This window comes from Aspergillus homomorphus (assembly GCF_003184865.1).
Source record: "Aspergillus homomorphus CBS 101889 unplaced genomic scaffold BO97scaffold_24, whole genome shotgun sequence".
NCBI classification, from domain to species: Eukaryota; Fungi; Ascomycota; class Eurotiomycetes; order Eurotiales; family Aspergillaceae; genus Aspergillus; species Aspergillus homomorphus.
This window is the reverse complement of record NW_020291910.1, coordinates 34247-51691: the sequence shown is the minus strand read 5'-3', so window position 1 is coordinate 51691 and position 17445 is coordinate 34247. Positions and strand designations below refer to the sequence as shown.

The 17445-nt window shown below is 50.7% G+C and overlaps 6 protein-coding genes across 6 annotated transcripts; 3 read left to right on the top strand and 3 right to left on the bottom strand.

Annotated features, from left to right (window-relative positions):
* Nucleotides 1-793: 793 nt before the first annotated feature.
* On the bottom strand, nucleotides 794-4068 carry niaD (nitrate reductase NiaD). Its single transcript, XM_025692800.1, has 7 exons — nucleotides 3528-4068; nucleotides 3366-3465; nucleotides 3054-3312; nucleotides 2765-3000; nucleotides 2490-2713; nucleotides 1814-2437; nucleotides 794-1760 (listed from the first exon to the last, which is right to left on the bottom strand). The coding sequence occupies exons 1-7, from the start codon at nucleotides 3787-3789 to the stop codon at nucleotides 868-870; spliced, it is 2598 nt and encodes an 865-aa protein (XP_025550257.1). The 5' UTR covers nucleotides 3790-4068; the 3' UTR covers nucleotides 794-867.
* A 1211-nt stretch (nucleotides 4069-5279) lies between these two features.
* Nucleotides 5280-9383, top strand: niiA (nitrite reductase niiA). The gene is made up of 9 exons (XM_025695397.1): nucleotides 5280-5506; nucleotides 5576-5726; nucleotides 5781-6320; nucleotides 6379-6461; nucleotides 6514-7038; nucleotides 7093-7295; nucleotides 7345-7817; nucleotides 7879-8036; nucleotides 8089-9383. Exons 1-9 carry the CDS (start codon nucleotides 5337-5339, stop codon nucleotides 9074-9076), a joined length of 3291 nt encoding a protein of 1096 aa, XP_025550256.1. The 5' UTR covers nucleotides 5280-5336; the 3' UTR covers nucleotides 9077-9383.
* Nucleotides 9384-10945: 1562 nt separating this feature from the next.
* On the top strand, nucleotides 10946-12710 carry BO97DRAFT_425732 (MFS transporter; the record flags this gene model as incomplete). Its single annotated transcript, XM_025697092.1, has 5 exons — nucleotides 10946-11113; nucleotides 11181-11260; nucleotides 11313-11588; nucleotides 11649-12466; nucleotides 12526-12710. The coding sequence occupies 5 exons, from the start codon at nucleotides 10946-10948 to the stop codon at nucleotides 12708-12710; spliced, it is 1527 nt and encodes a 508-aa protein (XP_025550255.1).
* Nucleotides 12711-12949: 239 nt separating this feature from the next.
* Nucleotides 12950-14105, top strand: BO97DRAFT_104100 (L-rhamnose mutarotase). Its single transcript, XM_025689857.1, has 3 exons — nucleotides 12950-13437; nucleotides 13641-13777; nucleotides 13855-14105. Exons 1-3 carry the CDS (start codon nucleotides 13305-13307, stop codon nucleotides 13936-13938), a joined length of 354 nt encoding a protein of 117 aa, XP_025550254.1. The 5' UTR covers nucleotides 12950-13304; the 3' UTR covers nucleotides 13939-14105.
* BO97DRAFT_444044 (uncharacterized protein) lies at nucleotides 13977-15736 on the bottom strand (the record flags this gene model as incomplete). Its single annotated transcript, XM_025698423.1, has 3 exons — nucleotides 13977-14730; nucleotides 14779-14839; nucleotides 14891-15736. The coding sequence occupies 3 exons, from the start codon at nucleotides 15734-15736 to the stop codon at nucleotides 14273-14275; spliced, it is 1365 nt and encodes a 454-aa protein (XP_025550253.1). The 3' UTR covers nucleotides 13977-14272.
* A 600-nt stretch (nucleotides 15737-16336) lies between these two features.
* On the bottom strand, nucleotides 16337-17355 carry BO97DRAFT_370961 (kinetochore subunit FTA4 family protein; the record flags this gene model as incomplete). The annotated part of the gene is made up of 4 exons (XM_025692799.1): nucleotides 16337-16731; nucleotides 16786-16848; nucleotides 16918-17086; nucleotides 17190-17355. 4 exons carry the CDS (start codon nucleotides 17353-17355, stop codon nucleotides 16416-16418), a joined length of 714 nt encoding a protein of 237 aa, XP_025550252.1. The 3' UTR covers nucleotides 16337-16415.
* Nucleotides 17356-17445: the final 90 nt, after the last annotated feature.

Here is a 17445-nt window from a genome sequence, read left to right as displayed (position 1 = left end):
AATGACAGAACAATCAAGCATTGCGGAGCATGTGATGCGTCACAGCTGTATCAGACTCAAGATTTATAGCTTCAGTGGTTGCGATCACCCCTGGCTATGCACTTCGCAGCGCCAGGACGGCTGTGGGGCCTGGAGGTCGAAGTCCCTCCGTAGGTCTTCCAGAGCGAAAGTGTCGTCGCAAAAGACTCAGATGGAATAGGCACTAAAGAAGTCATGCCGTGGAATCGTCCAGACAACAACATATGCTGATTACCAATGATTGTATCTGGACAGCAGGCATTCATCAAGATGTAACTCTGGCTTGAGGGATCGATGCAGTTCTGCGTTGCCAGTACTGAGCCAATGGTATCTAAGGCGAGGAATCAGCTAGGAGGTAAGCTGTTACTTGTATTCCTCTGCTCATAGCTCGAGATTCACAGGGTAATATTCTGAGGGCCATTGTATTGATGTGAAGCCGACTGAAATGATAGAGGATTCGGTCAAATAGCACTATAGGATAACAGAGTCTCTTGATTTGAGTCTCAGAATGACGATGCTTGATTGATGGCTGTCGGGAAGTGATCGTCGAAAGGTACAAGGACAAGGATGGAGGCTGTCGGCGATGAGCGACTCAGTGTGGTTTGGACTTACAGATAAGTATGGCGAAGAAGGTCTGCCAGATCTGTGTTTGCCTTTGGCATGTCTAATTTTCTACAGCGTAGAGCCGTCCGGCACGGGGTGGAAATCTTGCTGCTAGCTGGTAGAATCCCTAGTGACATCTACAGGCTGACGTGTATGCATCTATGGTAACATTCTCGTATTTTCATGCTACGGACATTATACCATACTAGATAGTTCTACTGACAACTTTATCGAAATAGGCCAAAATCAGAAAAAATGCAGATCTGCCTCTGCCCATCCTTGTGCCAGCAGGATCTTGCGGGCTGACTTCTCCATGGCTTCCGGGCCACAGACAAGAACCATGCTCTCCCCGTCATTGACGGCAAACTCTTTGAGCATATCTTCCGCGATGCGGCCCCGACGACCGGTCCAGCTATCGGGAGCCTGAGTCAAGGTGTGTATGATCTGACACTTCTTGTCGTCCATCGCTGCAAAGGCATCGAGGTCTGCGCGGCAGAGGATGTCCTCCTCTTGTCGATTGCCGTTTAGAACAATGCAGGTGGTGGGGTCCTCCTTGTCCTGCATGACAGCACGCAGGACTTGGAAGACGGGCGTGATCCCGGTTCCTCCACAAATCATCTTGAATGAGCGCACAAATCGCTCCTTGCCGCCGACAAGAACCTTGCCGTTGCCAAGGTATTCAAACCGGCCCGTCGGGCCTTTGCAGTCGATGACAGACCCCAATGGTAGTTTCTCGAGGGCAGTAGTCATCTTACCACCTTTCTGTGTGGGAGTGTCAAAATAGATCTTGACCAGCAAATCCATCGTCCCTTGTTGACTGGTTTCAGAAATGGGGGTATACGAGCGGAGGATAGACTCGTTGCTGGAGGAGGGGTCTGGAACCTTGATCATAAGGTGTTGACCGATGGGTAGACCCAAAGTCTGCTTTTCGTGTTCCAGCTGGAAAGTGAAGATACGCGTGTCCCACGATACGTCCGTTCTTTTGGTGAGTGTTATCTTGGACCATGATCGAGATTGAAGGAACTCGGCGCGCGGTTCGTCTGATTTTGGTGCGTCGTTCTGCTTGAGCGCCTCCACGGAGGCCTTATCCATCGTACCAATGTGATAGTCGGGCATCATCTTTTTGGCTGTTTCGCTATCTGCTGATATGTTAGTCTTCGAACGGCTTCTGAAAAACAACAAGCTGACTTACGAATCGCAAGAAAGTCCTCCGAGACGTCGATTCCAGCGGACGAGATGATGCTCTGAGCTCCACCAGGGTGACCCTCAAGAAAGGCGGTGCCGTCGTACACCTCGCCATTGACGACAAACCAAGGCTTTTCCTCACTGGAATTGCTCTTGAACTCTTGCAAGCCAATCATACGGGTCACACCTTCTTTCTTCATGTTGATCTCCTTTTCAACCTCAGGGACTGCTGGTTCTTCACCTTCGTGACGCTCGCCCCAGTTGCCATTTGCCAAATCACCTCCCGTCTTCTTGACACGCTCCATCCAGCCACCAGCTCCAGTAGGATCGGTGGGGTGCTCGAAAAAGAGCATTCCGTTCTCCTTGGTGATGGTCACCCGGAACCAGGGGTTGTTCATCATCCCCAAGACAGACCAGTACATGTCGCGAGGTTGGATGCTTAGGGCCTCGTCCATTGCGCGGACGAGAATGGCGTCACTGTCTGCAAGTTCTGGTACAGCAATATCAAGAGACCAGAAAATCCAGCAGAAGCATGTTTCGCGCCAGAACATGTCAACTTTACCACCAAATAGATCGCCTTCGAACTCGCGGTACTTGTCTTCAGCATATGTGATGTCTGCTAACCGCCATGCTAAAAATCAGTTAGCTTTTATTGAGCAGAAAGTACCAGGCGACAGCCTTACTTTTCCCTTTGTCCAGGGAGATCTCAACTCGTGTGAGTCTTCTACCACCTCCTGCATACGCATACCCTTTGAGAGTGTACGTCGGTCCAGCCGACGAGAGATCAAGCATCTCCTTATGTTGAGGATATACCACAGAAGAGTTGACATTGAGATCGTAAATCGCATAACGGTCATCACGCCACCAATTGGGATCATTCGCAGACATTTCAGGTGAGATCATTGTCCTGAAGATGGTGAGCCAGTGGGTATGCTTATTTGGTGACTGCAGGACTTACGGCAGAACGCGGTTATCATAGATATGATACCAGTTGTCGCTCGGTGCATCGGTGAGTATCAGCCTCTTCAGCCACTTGACACTCCGGCCACCGATCTGGCCTGGCACAACCACCCTGAGCGGGCGTCCATGATCCGGACGAAGTGACTCCCCGTTCATCTTATGAGCAAGCATGATTCCTCTATTAGGGTCCATGGCCCAGTTGAGCTTGATGGATGTGCCATAGTATCCGTTGGGCTACCGCAGAGTCATTAGTGGTCAATAGCTTTTCATTCTTGACGAGAACATACCAGTTTATCCGCTCCCTCCATACAAACATACTTGGCTTTGCGAAGAGGCTTAGCACTGCGCAGGATGTCTGCCATCATAGGACCAGTCCAGAGCGCCGTTGATAAGCCGGCCGAGCCCCATGAGAAGCCCTTGGATTTCCGTACGGTGTTCTGTTCTTTTCGTCTGTTTCCTGCACACACCATGGTGATGGGGGCAGTGATCTGGTCGTATTGCTGCAGTATCTGACGGAAGTTCAAAACGAGTGGCTTCTCAACCAGACTGGTTTCAGGTCAACTAACAGTGCTTTTTTTTCCGTGGGATATAGTACTGACCCTTCAATACTTATCTCCCAATTAGGGATGTCTTCATCCTTGACCAGAGGAACAGGACCGTGGTTTCGAACGTAGAACAACTCCGGCGAAGTCAAGAAACCTTTGAGTGTATATCAGAATGGGACGCTCTGTAGCCAAAGGAAGATGACAAGAGCCACTAACCTTCATTGTACAATGCTGTGAGGGGTGGTTCGACATTAAAGGGGTGCACACCCGTTAGCCGGATCAAACGAGGGTCTCGAGGAACGTGGTAATCCGGCGTAGGTTTATCCACATTGAGAACCTCCGTAGGTTCCTTGGATGGCGGTGGTAGCGGTAAATCTGAAAGGTCGAACCTCGAAATCTCCTCTTGATCTACTGTGATGGGACCCGACTTGAGCGGGAGAGCAAGAACCTCTGTCCTCACTTCGGTGACTGTCGCCATGATGCAATTGGGGATGCTCAATGCAGGAGCCAAAGGAAGAGTTAGGACAAGAGCTATTGTAAGGAGCCAGCAAGCCTAGGTTTCAGGCGACAGGTCAGATGCCCATAGGAATGAGATATGAAGAAGAAAGCCTCGGACAGGTGCAGGCCAAATGATCAGCGATAATCAGGGCACAGCTTGGAATTCCAAGGGGGCACTATGGGGATTCGGCGTCTGAATTAGCTTAACAGGAAACAGTAAGCCTGCGGAATCTGGCCTACCCACGGAGAAGGGCAACAGTTTCGTTTGCTGCAAATAGTTGCACGGGATCAGAAGGGGGTCTTTCCGGGGGATTCAAAGTGAGGTATATACGAGACAATTGAACGCGAAAGATTGGATACAGAAGATAAATGCAAGGAGCAGAGGAAGCCTGTTCCGAAGTCCAGTCCTTCTTCGCCTCCCAAGACAAACTTGTTCTGCTCTGGCGCAATATAACGGGGGCGGATAAATAGTAATAAAATAGTAATATTAGAAGAAAACCCCCCAAACCATGACATAGTGAACGATAGCGGCAGATAACGAACTAAGAGAAGAAGAGAAAAAAGCACTCCAATGAGGAGAAAGGTAAAAAGACTCATTTTGGCCGCGGAGAATGAAATGAGAACCCGAAAAAGAGTGATGAACAAGGCCGGTGCCGGATGGTTAGTAGTGGGAGATCCACTTGGTCCACCACCCCATCGGACTGATTACGAGTTCTGACATCGAAAGGCCGATTCGGCCGCAAGAGTGGAATGAAGCTAGATGGGCCCATTTGTGGCACCTCATCATGGTCCTCGTGCGTCGAGGGAGGAATGGAGGAGATATTTAGATCGGGATAAATCAAAGCAGGAGGAGTTCCTGCAAGGAGCCGATGCCGAAGCATAAACTAAGCATGTGCATAGCTTACATAAAGAAGCGTTATTTATCCAGTCGGGTGGATCCAGTTTGCTTATCAGCCTGACCGATAAGCTTTGGGTCTATTGTTGGTAAAACCATCAATATCTGGCCGTGCTATCTATCCTCACTATCACCCAACCCATTCCCTGCTCTTTCTCCGCGGAGACATGTGAGTGCATGTGTGGCAATCCAACCCTGTCTTCACCCTTTGCCCCATTCTACCCTCGTTGGGTCTAGAAGGGTGCCTCGGCGCTTACTCCCCCCAGTACCTTCCCCTTATCCATTCGCTCCTATTCCCTGATCCACGGCTTGTTCCCATTAACCCATGAACGGTGGCTTCCATGATCGACCTGGCGGGGCGCAAAGACCCCTGGCTGTGGCCCGGAATTGGCCCAATTAATTGTCTCATAGTTTTTCTCTGAAGGGAGTGCCACGGAGAAAGACGATGGCTCGAGTCAGGCAATCTGTCGCCGGGCGCTTACCAGCAACTTGGCGGAAATCATCAGGAGATGTGCCCTAGTATATGAGGAGAAGGCTCCTTGGCCATTTGGTGGTATGGAAGACAGCCTTCTGGGAATTTTCTGTAATCTGCCGCAATACCAGAATCTCCTGAATTTGCGTCATCCAATACAATGCCTCTGCTGGACGGATCCAAAAGCAGCGACCCTGTCATTCACGATGTCTCCCCCCTAACGTCATCCGGCATGGATTCTACCACCAATACAGAGCCGCGCAGACATGACTCGTGTGCACGTCAAAAGATTGTGGTGGTAGGCTTGGGAATGGTTGCTATCTCGTTGATGTATGTTATCGTCATCCAGGGTGCATGGTATGAGTGGAAATTGTGCTGACTGCTCGTGTCTCACAATAGCGAAAAGATCATCAAGCAAGATGCGGACCGTCGGCAATATGATATTCTTGTTATCGGGGAGGAGCCGCATGTCGCATACAATCGGGTTGGGCTTTCTTCATTCTTTGAGCACCGCAAGATCGAGGACCTGTACCTTGAGCCGACAGAATGGGTAAGTTATCCATGTTTGAGATAGTAGTTATAGATGGTGACTGAAGTCGATCAGTATGGTTCTGTCAAAGATCGATCTTTTGACTACCATCTCAACACGCGGGTAACGGAGATCATACCCCGCCTCAAGCAAGTCAAGACGTCAACAGGAGATACTATCACTTACGATATCCTTGTCCTTGCTACTGGCTCCGATGCCGTCCTTCCTACCCATACTCCAGGCTACGATGCTAAAGGGATCTTCGTTTATCGGACAATTTCCGACCTCGAGAAGCTCATTGAGTTTGCCTCGAAGCACAAAGGCCAGACAGGAGTTACTGTTGGTGGGGGCTTGTTAGGCCTGGAAGCAGCCAAAGCCATGACTGATCTTGGTGACTTCGGAAACGTGAAACTCATTGATCGTAACAAGTGGGTGCTGGCCAGACAGCTGGACGGAGATGCCGGAACACTTGTGACACGCAAAATCAGAGAGCTGGGCTTGGATGTGCTGCACCAGAAGCGCGTAGCGACGATCAAGACAGACGCTGACAACAATGTCACGGGGATCGTCTTCGAGGATGGTGAAGAAATCAGCTGTTGCTGTATATGCTTTGCGGTATGCTTCTGTCTTTATGTTATTCCTCATGTCCTTTTGCGCTAACAAATCAATTCAGATCGGAGTCCACCCCAGGGATGAATTAGGGCAAACCGCAGGCATTCAATGTGCGGGGCGAGGAGGGTTTGTCATCAATGAAAGGTATGTTCGTGTACACTTCTTGGACTGACCTCGATCTAATCGAGCCTTGTAGTCTGCAGACATCCGTTGAGGATATCTATGCTGTCGGCGAATGCGCAAGCTGGGAAAATCAAACGTTCGGTATCATCGCTCCGGGTATCGAAATGGCCGATATTCTGGCATACAACCTGACGAATCCCGATAAAGAGCCAAAAAGCTTCAAACGTCCTGACCTTAGCACTAAACTAAAGCTATTAGGGGTAGATGTTGCCAGCTTTGGTGATTTCTTCGCTGACAGGGATGGGCCCAAGTTTCTTCCTGGTCAAAGGCCGTCGATTCAAACTGACCGGAAAGACAGCGATAATGACAGTGAGTCGTTGGTAAAAGCACTTACCTACAAAGACCCCTTTAGTGGTGTCTACAAGAAATACCTGTTCACCATGGATGGTAAATACTTGCTCGGTGGAATGATGATCGGAGATACGAGAGATTATCTCAAACTGAACCAAATGGTCAAGATGCAAAAGGAATTAGAGGTGCCTCCCAGCCAATTCATTTTGGGTGCCCAAAAGGATGGAGAGGAGAATGGGGACGACCTGTGAGTATTTCTATTCCCAACGTTTACCCGCAAATCTGGCTAATGGGTGAACAGTGACGACAGTACCCAGATCTGTGCTTGTCACAATGTCACCAAAGGGGACTTGGTTGCCAAGATCAAGAGTGGCACCTGCAAAACCATCAGCGAAGTTAAGTCGTGCACTAAAGCAGGGACCGGTTGCGGCGGCTGCATGCCCTTAGTGCAGTCGATCTTCAACAAGACCATGCTGGACATGGGCCAAGAAGTCTCCAATAACCGTACGTTATTCTCCTCTCTTCAGAAATTCTCAAGCTAATCGCACCGCAGTGTGTATTCATATCCCACATTCACGCGTTGATCTCTACAACATTATTGCTGTCAAACAGCTGAAGACATTCGAAGATGTAATGCGAGCGGTGGGAAAGAACCCCGAGTCCCTTGGCTGCGAACTGTGCAAGCCCGCGATCGCATCCGTCCTGTCTAGTCTCTTCAATCCCCATATCATGGATAAGGGATACCATGATTTGCAGGAGACGAATGATAGGTTCCTTGCCAATATCCAACGGAACGGGACATTCTCAGTGGTACCTCGCGTCCCAGGAGGCGAAATCACTGCAGACAAGCTGATTGCCATTGGACAAGTGGCAAAGAAGTACAATCTTTACTGCAAGATCACTGGAGGCCAGCGTATCGATATGTTCGGAGCCAAGAAGCAGGATCTTCTCGACATCTGGACAGAACTCGTGAACGCGGGCATGGAGAGTGGCCATGCTTATGCGAAGTCCCTGCGTACCATCAAGGTAAGAGCGTTGTAATCCCTGCTGATCCGTTTTAGATGACTGACACTCTCGTTTGTCACAGAGCTGTGTCGGAACGACCTGGTGCCGTTTCGGTAATGGAGACAGTGTTGGAATGGCTATTCGTCTAGAAGAGCGCTACAAGAGTCTTCGGTCTCCTCACAAGCTGAAGGGCGCTGTATCTGGATGCGTACGAGAATGCGCTGAAGCACAAAACAAGGAGTAAGTGCACTCCCGCGCTCCCGGTCACAAATCAAGGGCTGACATCCGCTAGTTTTGGCCTAATCTCCACAGAGAAAGGCTTCAATATTTTTGTTGGAGGCAACGGAGGTGCCAAACCCCGGCACTCTGAGATCTTAGCGAAAGATGTGCCCCCAGAGAAAGTTATCCCTCTCATTGATCGGTATCTCATTTTCTATATCCGCACGGCGGATAAGCTGCAACGGACAGCGCGGTGGATTGAAAACCTTCCAGGTGGAATTGAGTACCTACGAGAAGTGGTACTTGATGACAAGTTAGGGATTGGCGCGGAAATGGAGCAGCAAATGCAGGAGCTAGTGGACGGCTATTTTTGCGAATGGACGGAAACAATCCGGGATCCGAAGCGGCGCAAACATTTTCAACAATTCGCCAATACAGATGAGACGGTTGAAACTGTGGAGGTCATCAAGGAGCGTGGCCAAGAAAGACCCACCTACTGGTCTAATGAGCCCGCAAAGGCGGACTTCAAGGGCCACCAATGGTCTAGTCTTTCATGGCAGCCTATGATCAAGGCAGACCACTTCTCCGATGGAATCACATCCGCAAACCTCAAACGCGGGGATACGCAACTTGCTGTCTTCAAGATCAAAGGCAAGTTCTATGCGACACAGCAAATGTGCCCTCATAAACGTGCTTTCGTCTTATCAGATGGCTTGATTGGCGACGATGATGCAGGCAAGTACTGGGTGTCCTGTCCGAATCACAAACGCAACTTTGAGCTCAACGGGGAGCAGGCGGGCCGCTGCTCTAACGATGAGAGCATGAATATTGCCACATTTCCCGTTGAGGAGCGTGATGATGGTTGGGTTTACTTGAAGCTGCCTCCGGTGGATGAGCTGGACTCCGTCCTGGGGACCGAGAAGTGGAAGGTGAAGAAGGGAGAAGCACCAGATCCATTCCAAAAGCACGACAAGAAATACCGGGGACTTCGCGGAAAGAAGTTGGGTGAGAAGGCACCGTTAAGTAAGCGAGCAGCACCGCCTGGAGTGATTGACTGGTAGTGTTTGTATGTTGCCGTTATGAGGATACGTTTGGTTCTTGAAAGTCGTTAGTGCTTATACTGGGATGTTATACATTAGCTCTGTAAAGTAGGGATACCAATTTATGTTCGCAATTTTGAATTTCTGCGTGGCGATTTAGCTAGAGGCTAGGACTTAATCCTTTTCCTACATGACAAGGGATAAGGAGGTCGACCCCAGAAACCTCACTATAGACATGAGCACTTTCCGCCGGGCGTGACATGAACATTGATGTGCTGCGCACACACTCCTGTGCGTTTATTATCCCTTTGTCTCAAGGATATGCTGTTATTCTATTCATGTTGATAGTATTACCTCGTTAAAGACAATGGCAGTGCTGCATTAATGGTATTAGTAGGAGATTAGGGTACAGGGCATCACGTTGGCCGCTGCTCTAATGAGGAGCTTTTTATTGGGCCGCCGTCCAGTGCCTCGCGAGCATCAGCCCATCTCATGGTCTGTGCAGGCGCGGGCTGGCGGGCTGGTGGCACCTGATCTCCACTGCCGCTTTGGGCCTTTTATTTTTTTTCGGGCTTCCCGATCCATGGAACAGAAACAAACTTCCTCCTTATCAATACACCACTCAGATTACCCTCCCCCTATCGTCCACTCAGATACGCTTCCGGAATCTCGGATTCTCTTTCTGTGGGGTCTGGCAATCTACTTACCTCCACGGGGTATTTGCAAATAATGAATGCAAAATGAGCTGACTTCAGAGCTTTTCCCGACACCGCTCCGAAACACCCGCCTTTGGGAAGTCCCCATCGATGGAGACGTAGTGCTCCTCCCATTTCTTATGGATGGCCATTCAGCAAAGTCGATCAGCGACTAGTCGGGACTAAGTTGGGGCAGAGATTATAGCAGGTTAGGCAAGTTGACCGAGTCAAGCAAAACCAAGAACCGGGATGATCCATTCATGGCGAAAATTTTTCTGGCTGCCGATGGAGATGGGCACCAGGACGGAGGCCCACTTACCGGCTACCTTGGCCTGTCAGTGCCGTCTCGCTGCTGATACTGATAGATAACCTGCCTCGCCGGTTCTGAGAGAACCTCCGCGGAGTTATTCCTCCAGATTTCCTTCCTTATCAGCCTCAGTATCAGCGCCATGCCTATCAACAACTCAATTGCCGTGCAGAGTCCCTGTGCCTTATCTCTTGGCCTGATGAATCACGTCCTTTGGCCACTTCTGTACATGGAGGCAAGGAAATGGGTCTGGATCTTCGCTTCATACCACGAACCCTGAGGTCATCTCCGGTTAGTACTGTGCTGCTGCGCTACCAACTGCAGTATCCACTATCATGTTAGAGCCGTCCGACGAGTGGATCGCTGCGCGTCGCCGTCTAGATTGGCTTCATTATCATCGCCTCGATTATGATTTTCCTGCTGCCGCACTGCCCAGGACTGTTACGAGGTGCTGGGAGATATGCGACTGGGCATGTGTCCTAATCTCGAGTTAACACAGTCATGACTTTCATCCGAATATCTCCTAGGAGATAGAGATATAGCTCTGACATGGCGGTCGTTCGCCAGGCGCATCATCCTGTGTTCATACCTTCATGCCTTGGAGATATGACTCTAGTCATGGTCTATATATGAGGTTCAAGTTTTTTCCTCCTAGTCTGGATCTAAACATCTCCTCTGTCCTAGAATACAGGAAAACCTCCGGACCCATAGCACCGCTGTTTTGCATAGCGGTCCATTGGCCTATTCTCTTTTCCGCACCCTGGTGGTGTTGCTTGCTGTGATACCCTCGTGCTCAATCTATAGTTCTATCATTTCTCCTGTGTCCTGTATCTCAACTTTTCTCCCTAACTCATCAATCAGACACCTGCACATAAGGTGTGACTGACCATGAAGTTTGTCAAACTGCTCTTTGCCTCACCCGATATCAATCCAAGTAATCGCAAAGCCCTGTCTATCCCTGTGCTGAACCCATTCGATCGATATGGACGGGTTTTCTTCTTTTCATGGCTCGGTTTCATGGTTGCGTTCCTTTCGTGGTACGCTTTCCCACCGCTGGTAAGTTGGAAAGCCTTCCAGGTCAATCAGCTTTGACGATCAAAACTGACCTGTCCAATGTGTCTAGTTGACTGTCACGATTCGAAAAGACTTGCACATGACACAGCAAGACGTGGCAAACTCGAACATTGTTGCCCTGCTAGCAACGTAAGGTACACGTTCCCATACACTCGGAGCAGGCAGTTGACCAATTGCTTAGACTACTGGTGCGGTTTGTGGCAGGACCACTCTGTGACCGGTATGGACCGCGGCTGGTGTTCATTGGACTGTTGCTCAGCGGTGCCATTCCCACTGCTATGGCTGGTCTGGTCACCACCCCTAAGGGCTTGATTGCGCTACGGTTCTTCATTGGTATACTGGGAGGCACGTTCGTGCCTTGTCAGGTTTGGTGCACGGGCTTCTTCGACAAGAAGATTGTCGGGATGGCCAATGCCCTTGCTGGAGGTTGGGGGAATGCTGGTGGTGGCATTACATAGTAAGTTGAGGCCTTAAGTTTATCCGACTCCATTGATCAACACTGATTAACGCATTCTAGCTTTGTGATGCCTGCCGTCTACGACTCTTTGGTCTACTCCCAAGGCCTGTCGTCCCACAAAGCCTGGAGAGTGGCCTTCATTGTCCCGTTCATTATCATCGTTGTCATTGCATTGGCAATGCTGTTCTTGTGCGAAGACACACCGACGGGGAAATGGTCAGAGCGTCACCTCTGGGATCGCGAGATGGCTGCCGAGTCGGAAGGCAATATTGTCGACCTTCAAGCGGACGCAATATCCAACCAGCCTTCCAGCACGCCATCCATGACGAATGTCATGGCAGATGTGGAGAAGAAGGGCGCACAAACCCCAGTGTCTCTTGGCTCCGATTCTCAAACCATCGCCGAGTTTGACGCCCTCCGAACTGAGACGGTCATAGCCCCTACACGCAAGGAGGCCATGGGGGTACTGTTCAGTCTATCTACTGCCGCAGTAGCTATCCCCTACGCCTGCTCTTTTGGTGCGGAGCTTGCCATTAACTCCAACCTGGGCGAGTACTACTCCGCAAACTTCCCTCACATGGGTCAGACCAAGACTGGACAGTGGGCTGCCATGTTCGGCCTGCTCAACGTCATTTTCCGGCCCGCCGGTGGCTTCCTTGCCGACCTCCTGCTCCGTCGCACACAGAACCTGTGGTCGAAGAAGATCCTGCTCGTGTTCTTGGGTGTTGTCATGGGTGCGTTCGAACTCGCGATCGGCTTGACGAACCCCAAATCCGAATCCACCATGTTCGGCCTCATCGCCGGGCTTGCATTCTTCTTGGAGTCGTGTAATGGCGCCAACTTCGCCTTGGTGCCGCATGTCTATCCTTTCGCTAATGGTAAGCTTGGCTCTATCACCAATTTTGTGCAACATGAGATGTTAATATGAATGATGTAGGTGTGGTCTCCGGCGCTGTTGGCGGAATGGGAAACCTTGGCGGCATCATTTTTGCAATCATATTCCGCTACAATGGCTCGGACTACTCCAGGTCCCTCTGGATCATCGGTGCGATATCGATAGGAGCGAACGTGGTTGTGTCGTGGATCCGACCAGTCTCGAAGAGCCAAGTTGGGCAACGGTAGAGCTGTTGTTGCGGGTTGGAATGTTTTCTGGTTTATTGATGATGACTGATTTATGATGGATACCAAACGTGTACTTCTCTTCTATTGTTTAACTTTCGGTATTACTTTCCTAATGACTTCCTGTATGGTGCCCTTTAAGTGAGTTCGCGCTTCTGCCACAATAAAAGTTGCTACCGCCACTGAATATATAGCCGCAAGCACCATGCTCCTGCGCGTCAATAACTGATCCAACAATGAAATACCCTCAATAGAACCAACTAAGACCCAAACCACCAACAACTCAATCCATCACCAAGTATACAGCAGCGCCAAGCACCCCAAGCAAAGAGCGAAGATCATCCCCGCGCTCGGGCGAATACCCCCCGAACCCATAACAACCCCTCCTCCATCCATCCCCACACCACAACCCCAACCACAAGAACACAAGTACAGTACATCCCTCGGCCCTATTTACCTTACTCGAACCTCATCTCCGGCACTCAATCACTCTTCCTAACCCTCCAGAGTCATAAATCCCAACGATACCAACAAAGACAACCAACCTCACCCCAGCACAACCCTCAAACCCCCAACCCAACAGCAACCACCCCCAGAATGTCCCCGCAAGCCCGCCGCATCGCACAAATCGTGCACCTTAAGCCCTCAGCAGTAGCAGCATACAAAGAATGTCACGCGAACGTGTGGCCCGAGGTGCTGCGGCAGATCCACGAGTGTGGGATTCGGGATTGTATGTTGCCTTCCCCCCCCCCACCCCTCCACCTTGAACAGTACCTATTCCCCATTGCATAGTACAGTACAGGACCGGGGAGTGTTGAGGGAGACGAGATACTTGCACCGAGGAGGATGAGAAGAGACTAGCGGATTGTCGCTTTGACATACTGCACACAAAGCAAAGTGACTAGTGCTTGAGGCTGACCCGGTTGAAAACAGATTCCATCTTCTTCGATAACGACCGCACATTGTTCGCGACGTTCAAGTATATCGGGGAGGACTACGAGGGGGATATGGAGCGGATGCGGGCGAATCCTAAGGTGCGGGAATGGTGGGCTTTGACCGATGGGATGCAGGTATATTATCCTTTCCTTTCTCTCTTATCTTTTTGTAGGTGGGAGGCCGTCTGTGCTGACGTTATCTGGTCTTGCAGGAGAGTCCGATTCCCGGCGCTGTGGGTAGTGCTGAGGGTCCTGGGTGGTGGAAGGTGCTGGATGAGGTGTTTTACACGGAATAGAGTAGAGGTCCATGTTCAATGAAAAGAAATTAAGCAGGCATAATTAGTATTTCGCTGCGTAAAATGCATGCAAACTGCTCAAGAACAACTTTCAGATCCTGAGGCTGGGTGATAGATCCGGTGCGAATGTCCGAGGTAACTGCCTCGTACCACAACCAGCAGAAAGACAACGATACAAACTATGCGAAGATGGGTATCTTTCCCCGTAAACAATCCCTAAGTAACATGTGCTGCTCCAAAACGCCTTATGCAATGTGGTGTGTTTTTTAAAACCGATAACCAAGTCGTCATCGTCATAGCTCAAGCATACCGCCAGGGTACGGAGGCTGCCATGTTACTCGGAACCGCCAGGGACGTCTTTCAGGATCTCCCAGCCGTATTCCTCCTCCGGCTTCTCGGGTTCCATGCCTAGTGCGTTGCGATAGGCACGCACTTCATTCTGGAGACCGGCCACGATGCGAATTGGGGTTTCCTCTTCCTCGCACCGCAAGCGGTAGGCGGTGCGGATCATCTCAGCACATTTCATGGTCTGCGCATGCCAGTAGTCCCGATCCAATCGGCTCTCCAGGTGGGAGTCACGCTCGGCTTGGAGGAGGTTGTTATAGTGACGTTTCTGCGCTAGGTAGTGGAGGTTGTTGTTCTGGCAGTAGTTGCGAATCTGCTCCACCATAACACCCACGGCCGCCTCGTATTCACCGATCAGTTTTGTGTTCTCCACCTGTTCGTTCCGGAGTATTTCGACGAGACGTTTCTCTTTCGCGAGGGCGCGTTCGAGTTCCGCGATGCGGGCAGCTGGACTAATTAGCATGGTTGCGATTATCCGGAAGGTCAATTACCGACCTGAAAGTTCGCCATTGACTTGCTGGATGTTCGGGCTGACTCCTTCTGCAACAGAACGTTTCTAAGACCGTCAGCATTGCCACGCCCACTTCTGTAGTTTGATGAATCATACCATAATCTCCTCCGCACTAGTAACAATACTCTTCGTAGTTTCACGGTTATTCTTCAAGACCTCGCTCAACTCGAGAACCATGTCGTAGAGATGATGAAGATCCATCTGTTGACCCGCATTGATGGGCATTCCACCGTTCATCCCAGGCAGCCCGGCGCCATTGACCTGACCAGGGGTATGTGGCATCGCAGGCGACATCGACTGACGGGGTACGTTGGCCATGTTCGGACCGGCGCCGGCGTTATCCACGTAGCCGGCATACATGTTCGCACCAGGATTGCTGCCCGGCATGCCCCCGCTGTTGTTCAAGGACATGCTTGCCGCCTCGAAAGCGCGGTTCAAAGCTTCAAAGTGAGGGTCGAGGGCGGGGTTGGTAGGTGTTGCAAACTTGTTATCGTCGTCAAATCCAAATCCTGGCGACTCTACGCCGAGGATCTCTTTGCGGAACTTTTCAAGATCACAGCGGGTAACGTGGGTGGAGCGACGACGATGCCCACGAACGAAGGTTGTCTTGGGAGCAGATGCGGTTTTGGACGCGTTGATGGTGCCGGACGGAGAGACAGGCTCGCTTTTGATCTGACGGTCGGGTAAGATGAATTCGCTGAATTCGGGGAAGAGAGGAAAGTCTAGCGCAGGGAAAGCGACCGCTGCAGGGGCAGGAGCTGAAGCTGGGGAAGAAAAGGCCAGATGCGGTTGGCAATGGCCAGCGTCATTGCGCTCCGTGTTGTCTACCACCACCAGGTTCGAGCCAAAAGGGTCAAGCGCCGGAGTGCCGGAATATTCACTCCGAGCACTAGCCTCGTTAGCGCCACAGACTGAGGCGGTGAAGACATCGGGTTCTGCCATCTCGATTCATGAATGGGCTGAAGGTTGAGGCACGGACAGGGTCAGGGCCAGGAACATCGGGGGTGAAGTTGATGATAATCGCCAAGGGGAATATCTGAGGAGTCTCACAATAGAAGTAACACCATAACCAGACAAACGAGAGAAGTCAAAAAAGAAAAGAGAAAAAGAAGAGAAGAAGGAAGAGGGAAAAGCAGCAGTAACAGCAGAGGCAGCAGCAGGTGCAGCCGGGCAGCGCAAATAAGAATACTACTAATCAAGGTCCCTTGCCCTCTTTGCTGTCACTGGCACCTGCTGTGGTGGAGGATGATGATGATGATGCAGCTGCACTTCAATTTGCCTGCCCCCTTGCACCTTTCCAGAATTCTACCAACTGCATTGGAAACCTTCTCCCCTAAATTTAGACCAGCAAATCCGTAAGGTAGTAGGGTTAGTCGGTCGGTGATTGAGATCTACTGATGATGATGCTGATGTGAATTGATTGTCTAGGGCAATCTGTTCCATGCAGCTGTGCTACGCGTCTCGGCCGTACCTTTTCCGGGGAAAAACAAATGGTACAGGTATGTACTGTATATGCAGCCTCTAAGCATGCAGTCCACTGGTCTTCTTGTTTTCACACCCTTGTTATTCCATGGGCTCTACTGAACTCTCTCGCTCCCTCGCTCCCTCTCTCCCTCTCAACTCACTCTGTCATATCTAACAACGCTTCCAATTTCTCATCCCCTCCTAGCGAATACGATGACGCCCTCTGCCCGTCAGTGTTAAGCTTCTTCTTTCCCTGCTCAATCCGACCTCCTACACGCGCAACAAGCATCCGCATTTTCTCCAGTTCCTGAACCAACTCCCCATCTCGAGTCACCAAATTCGGTTGGATGTTATCCTGTGGACTTTGGAAGGGTTCTAATAACCGTTGTAGCTGTCGCAATTGGTTCAACCGCCGCTGTCGCTGTTTCCGAAGGCTGTCCAAGGACACCAGTTGTTCGCGTAGTTCCTGGTATCTGTACCACGTTTAGCCAGATGAAACTGAAACCTGCCATTCATGTAATCCCTACCGTGCTCGATCCTCATCATTCGCATTTGGGTCCTCCAGTTCCAACGGCAGTTGTGCGATATTCCTGATATACAGTCAGACCTGTCAAACACGCATGATCCTTTCCCGCACAAGGGCCCAAGCTGTGGCTCACAAATGACTGGACAGGTCCACGGATTTTTCCACCCCTTGGAGGAGAGAGCCCCGGTCGCGCATCGCCTGATTCACGGAAGACCAGTAAAGGCTTGCGATTTGCTGTGCGACATGCTGAACCGCCTGGGACGAGTAAACGATACGATTGTGCTGTTTCAGAGACGCATTGACTGTTGCCGGGTTAGGCCTGACAGAAATATCGTAGAAAGAAGACACAGGGAAGAACATGAAAGCCAGTGATTTGACAGCAGTAACGTCAAGTCAAACACTCACATTTCTTGAGAGCATCTCCGACCACCTTATCGCTCAGCTCATCCTCTGTGGCCTCAGATGCATAGTGTCGCCAGTCCTCGGGCGGTATGAGGCTTTCAGACAAAAGCCGCACTTGCGCCCGGATGAAGGACGACTTCAACTCGGAAATGGTACGAGTCGAGTCCATGGCCCCATAGTGACGATGCGTCGGTGCTTCTAGGATAGAAGGAGATTCCATTGATTCTCGCCGTCGACGCGTGCCGCCTGCTATCGATAA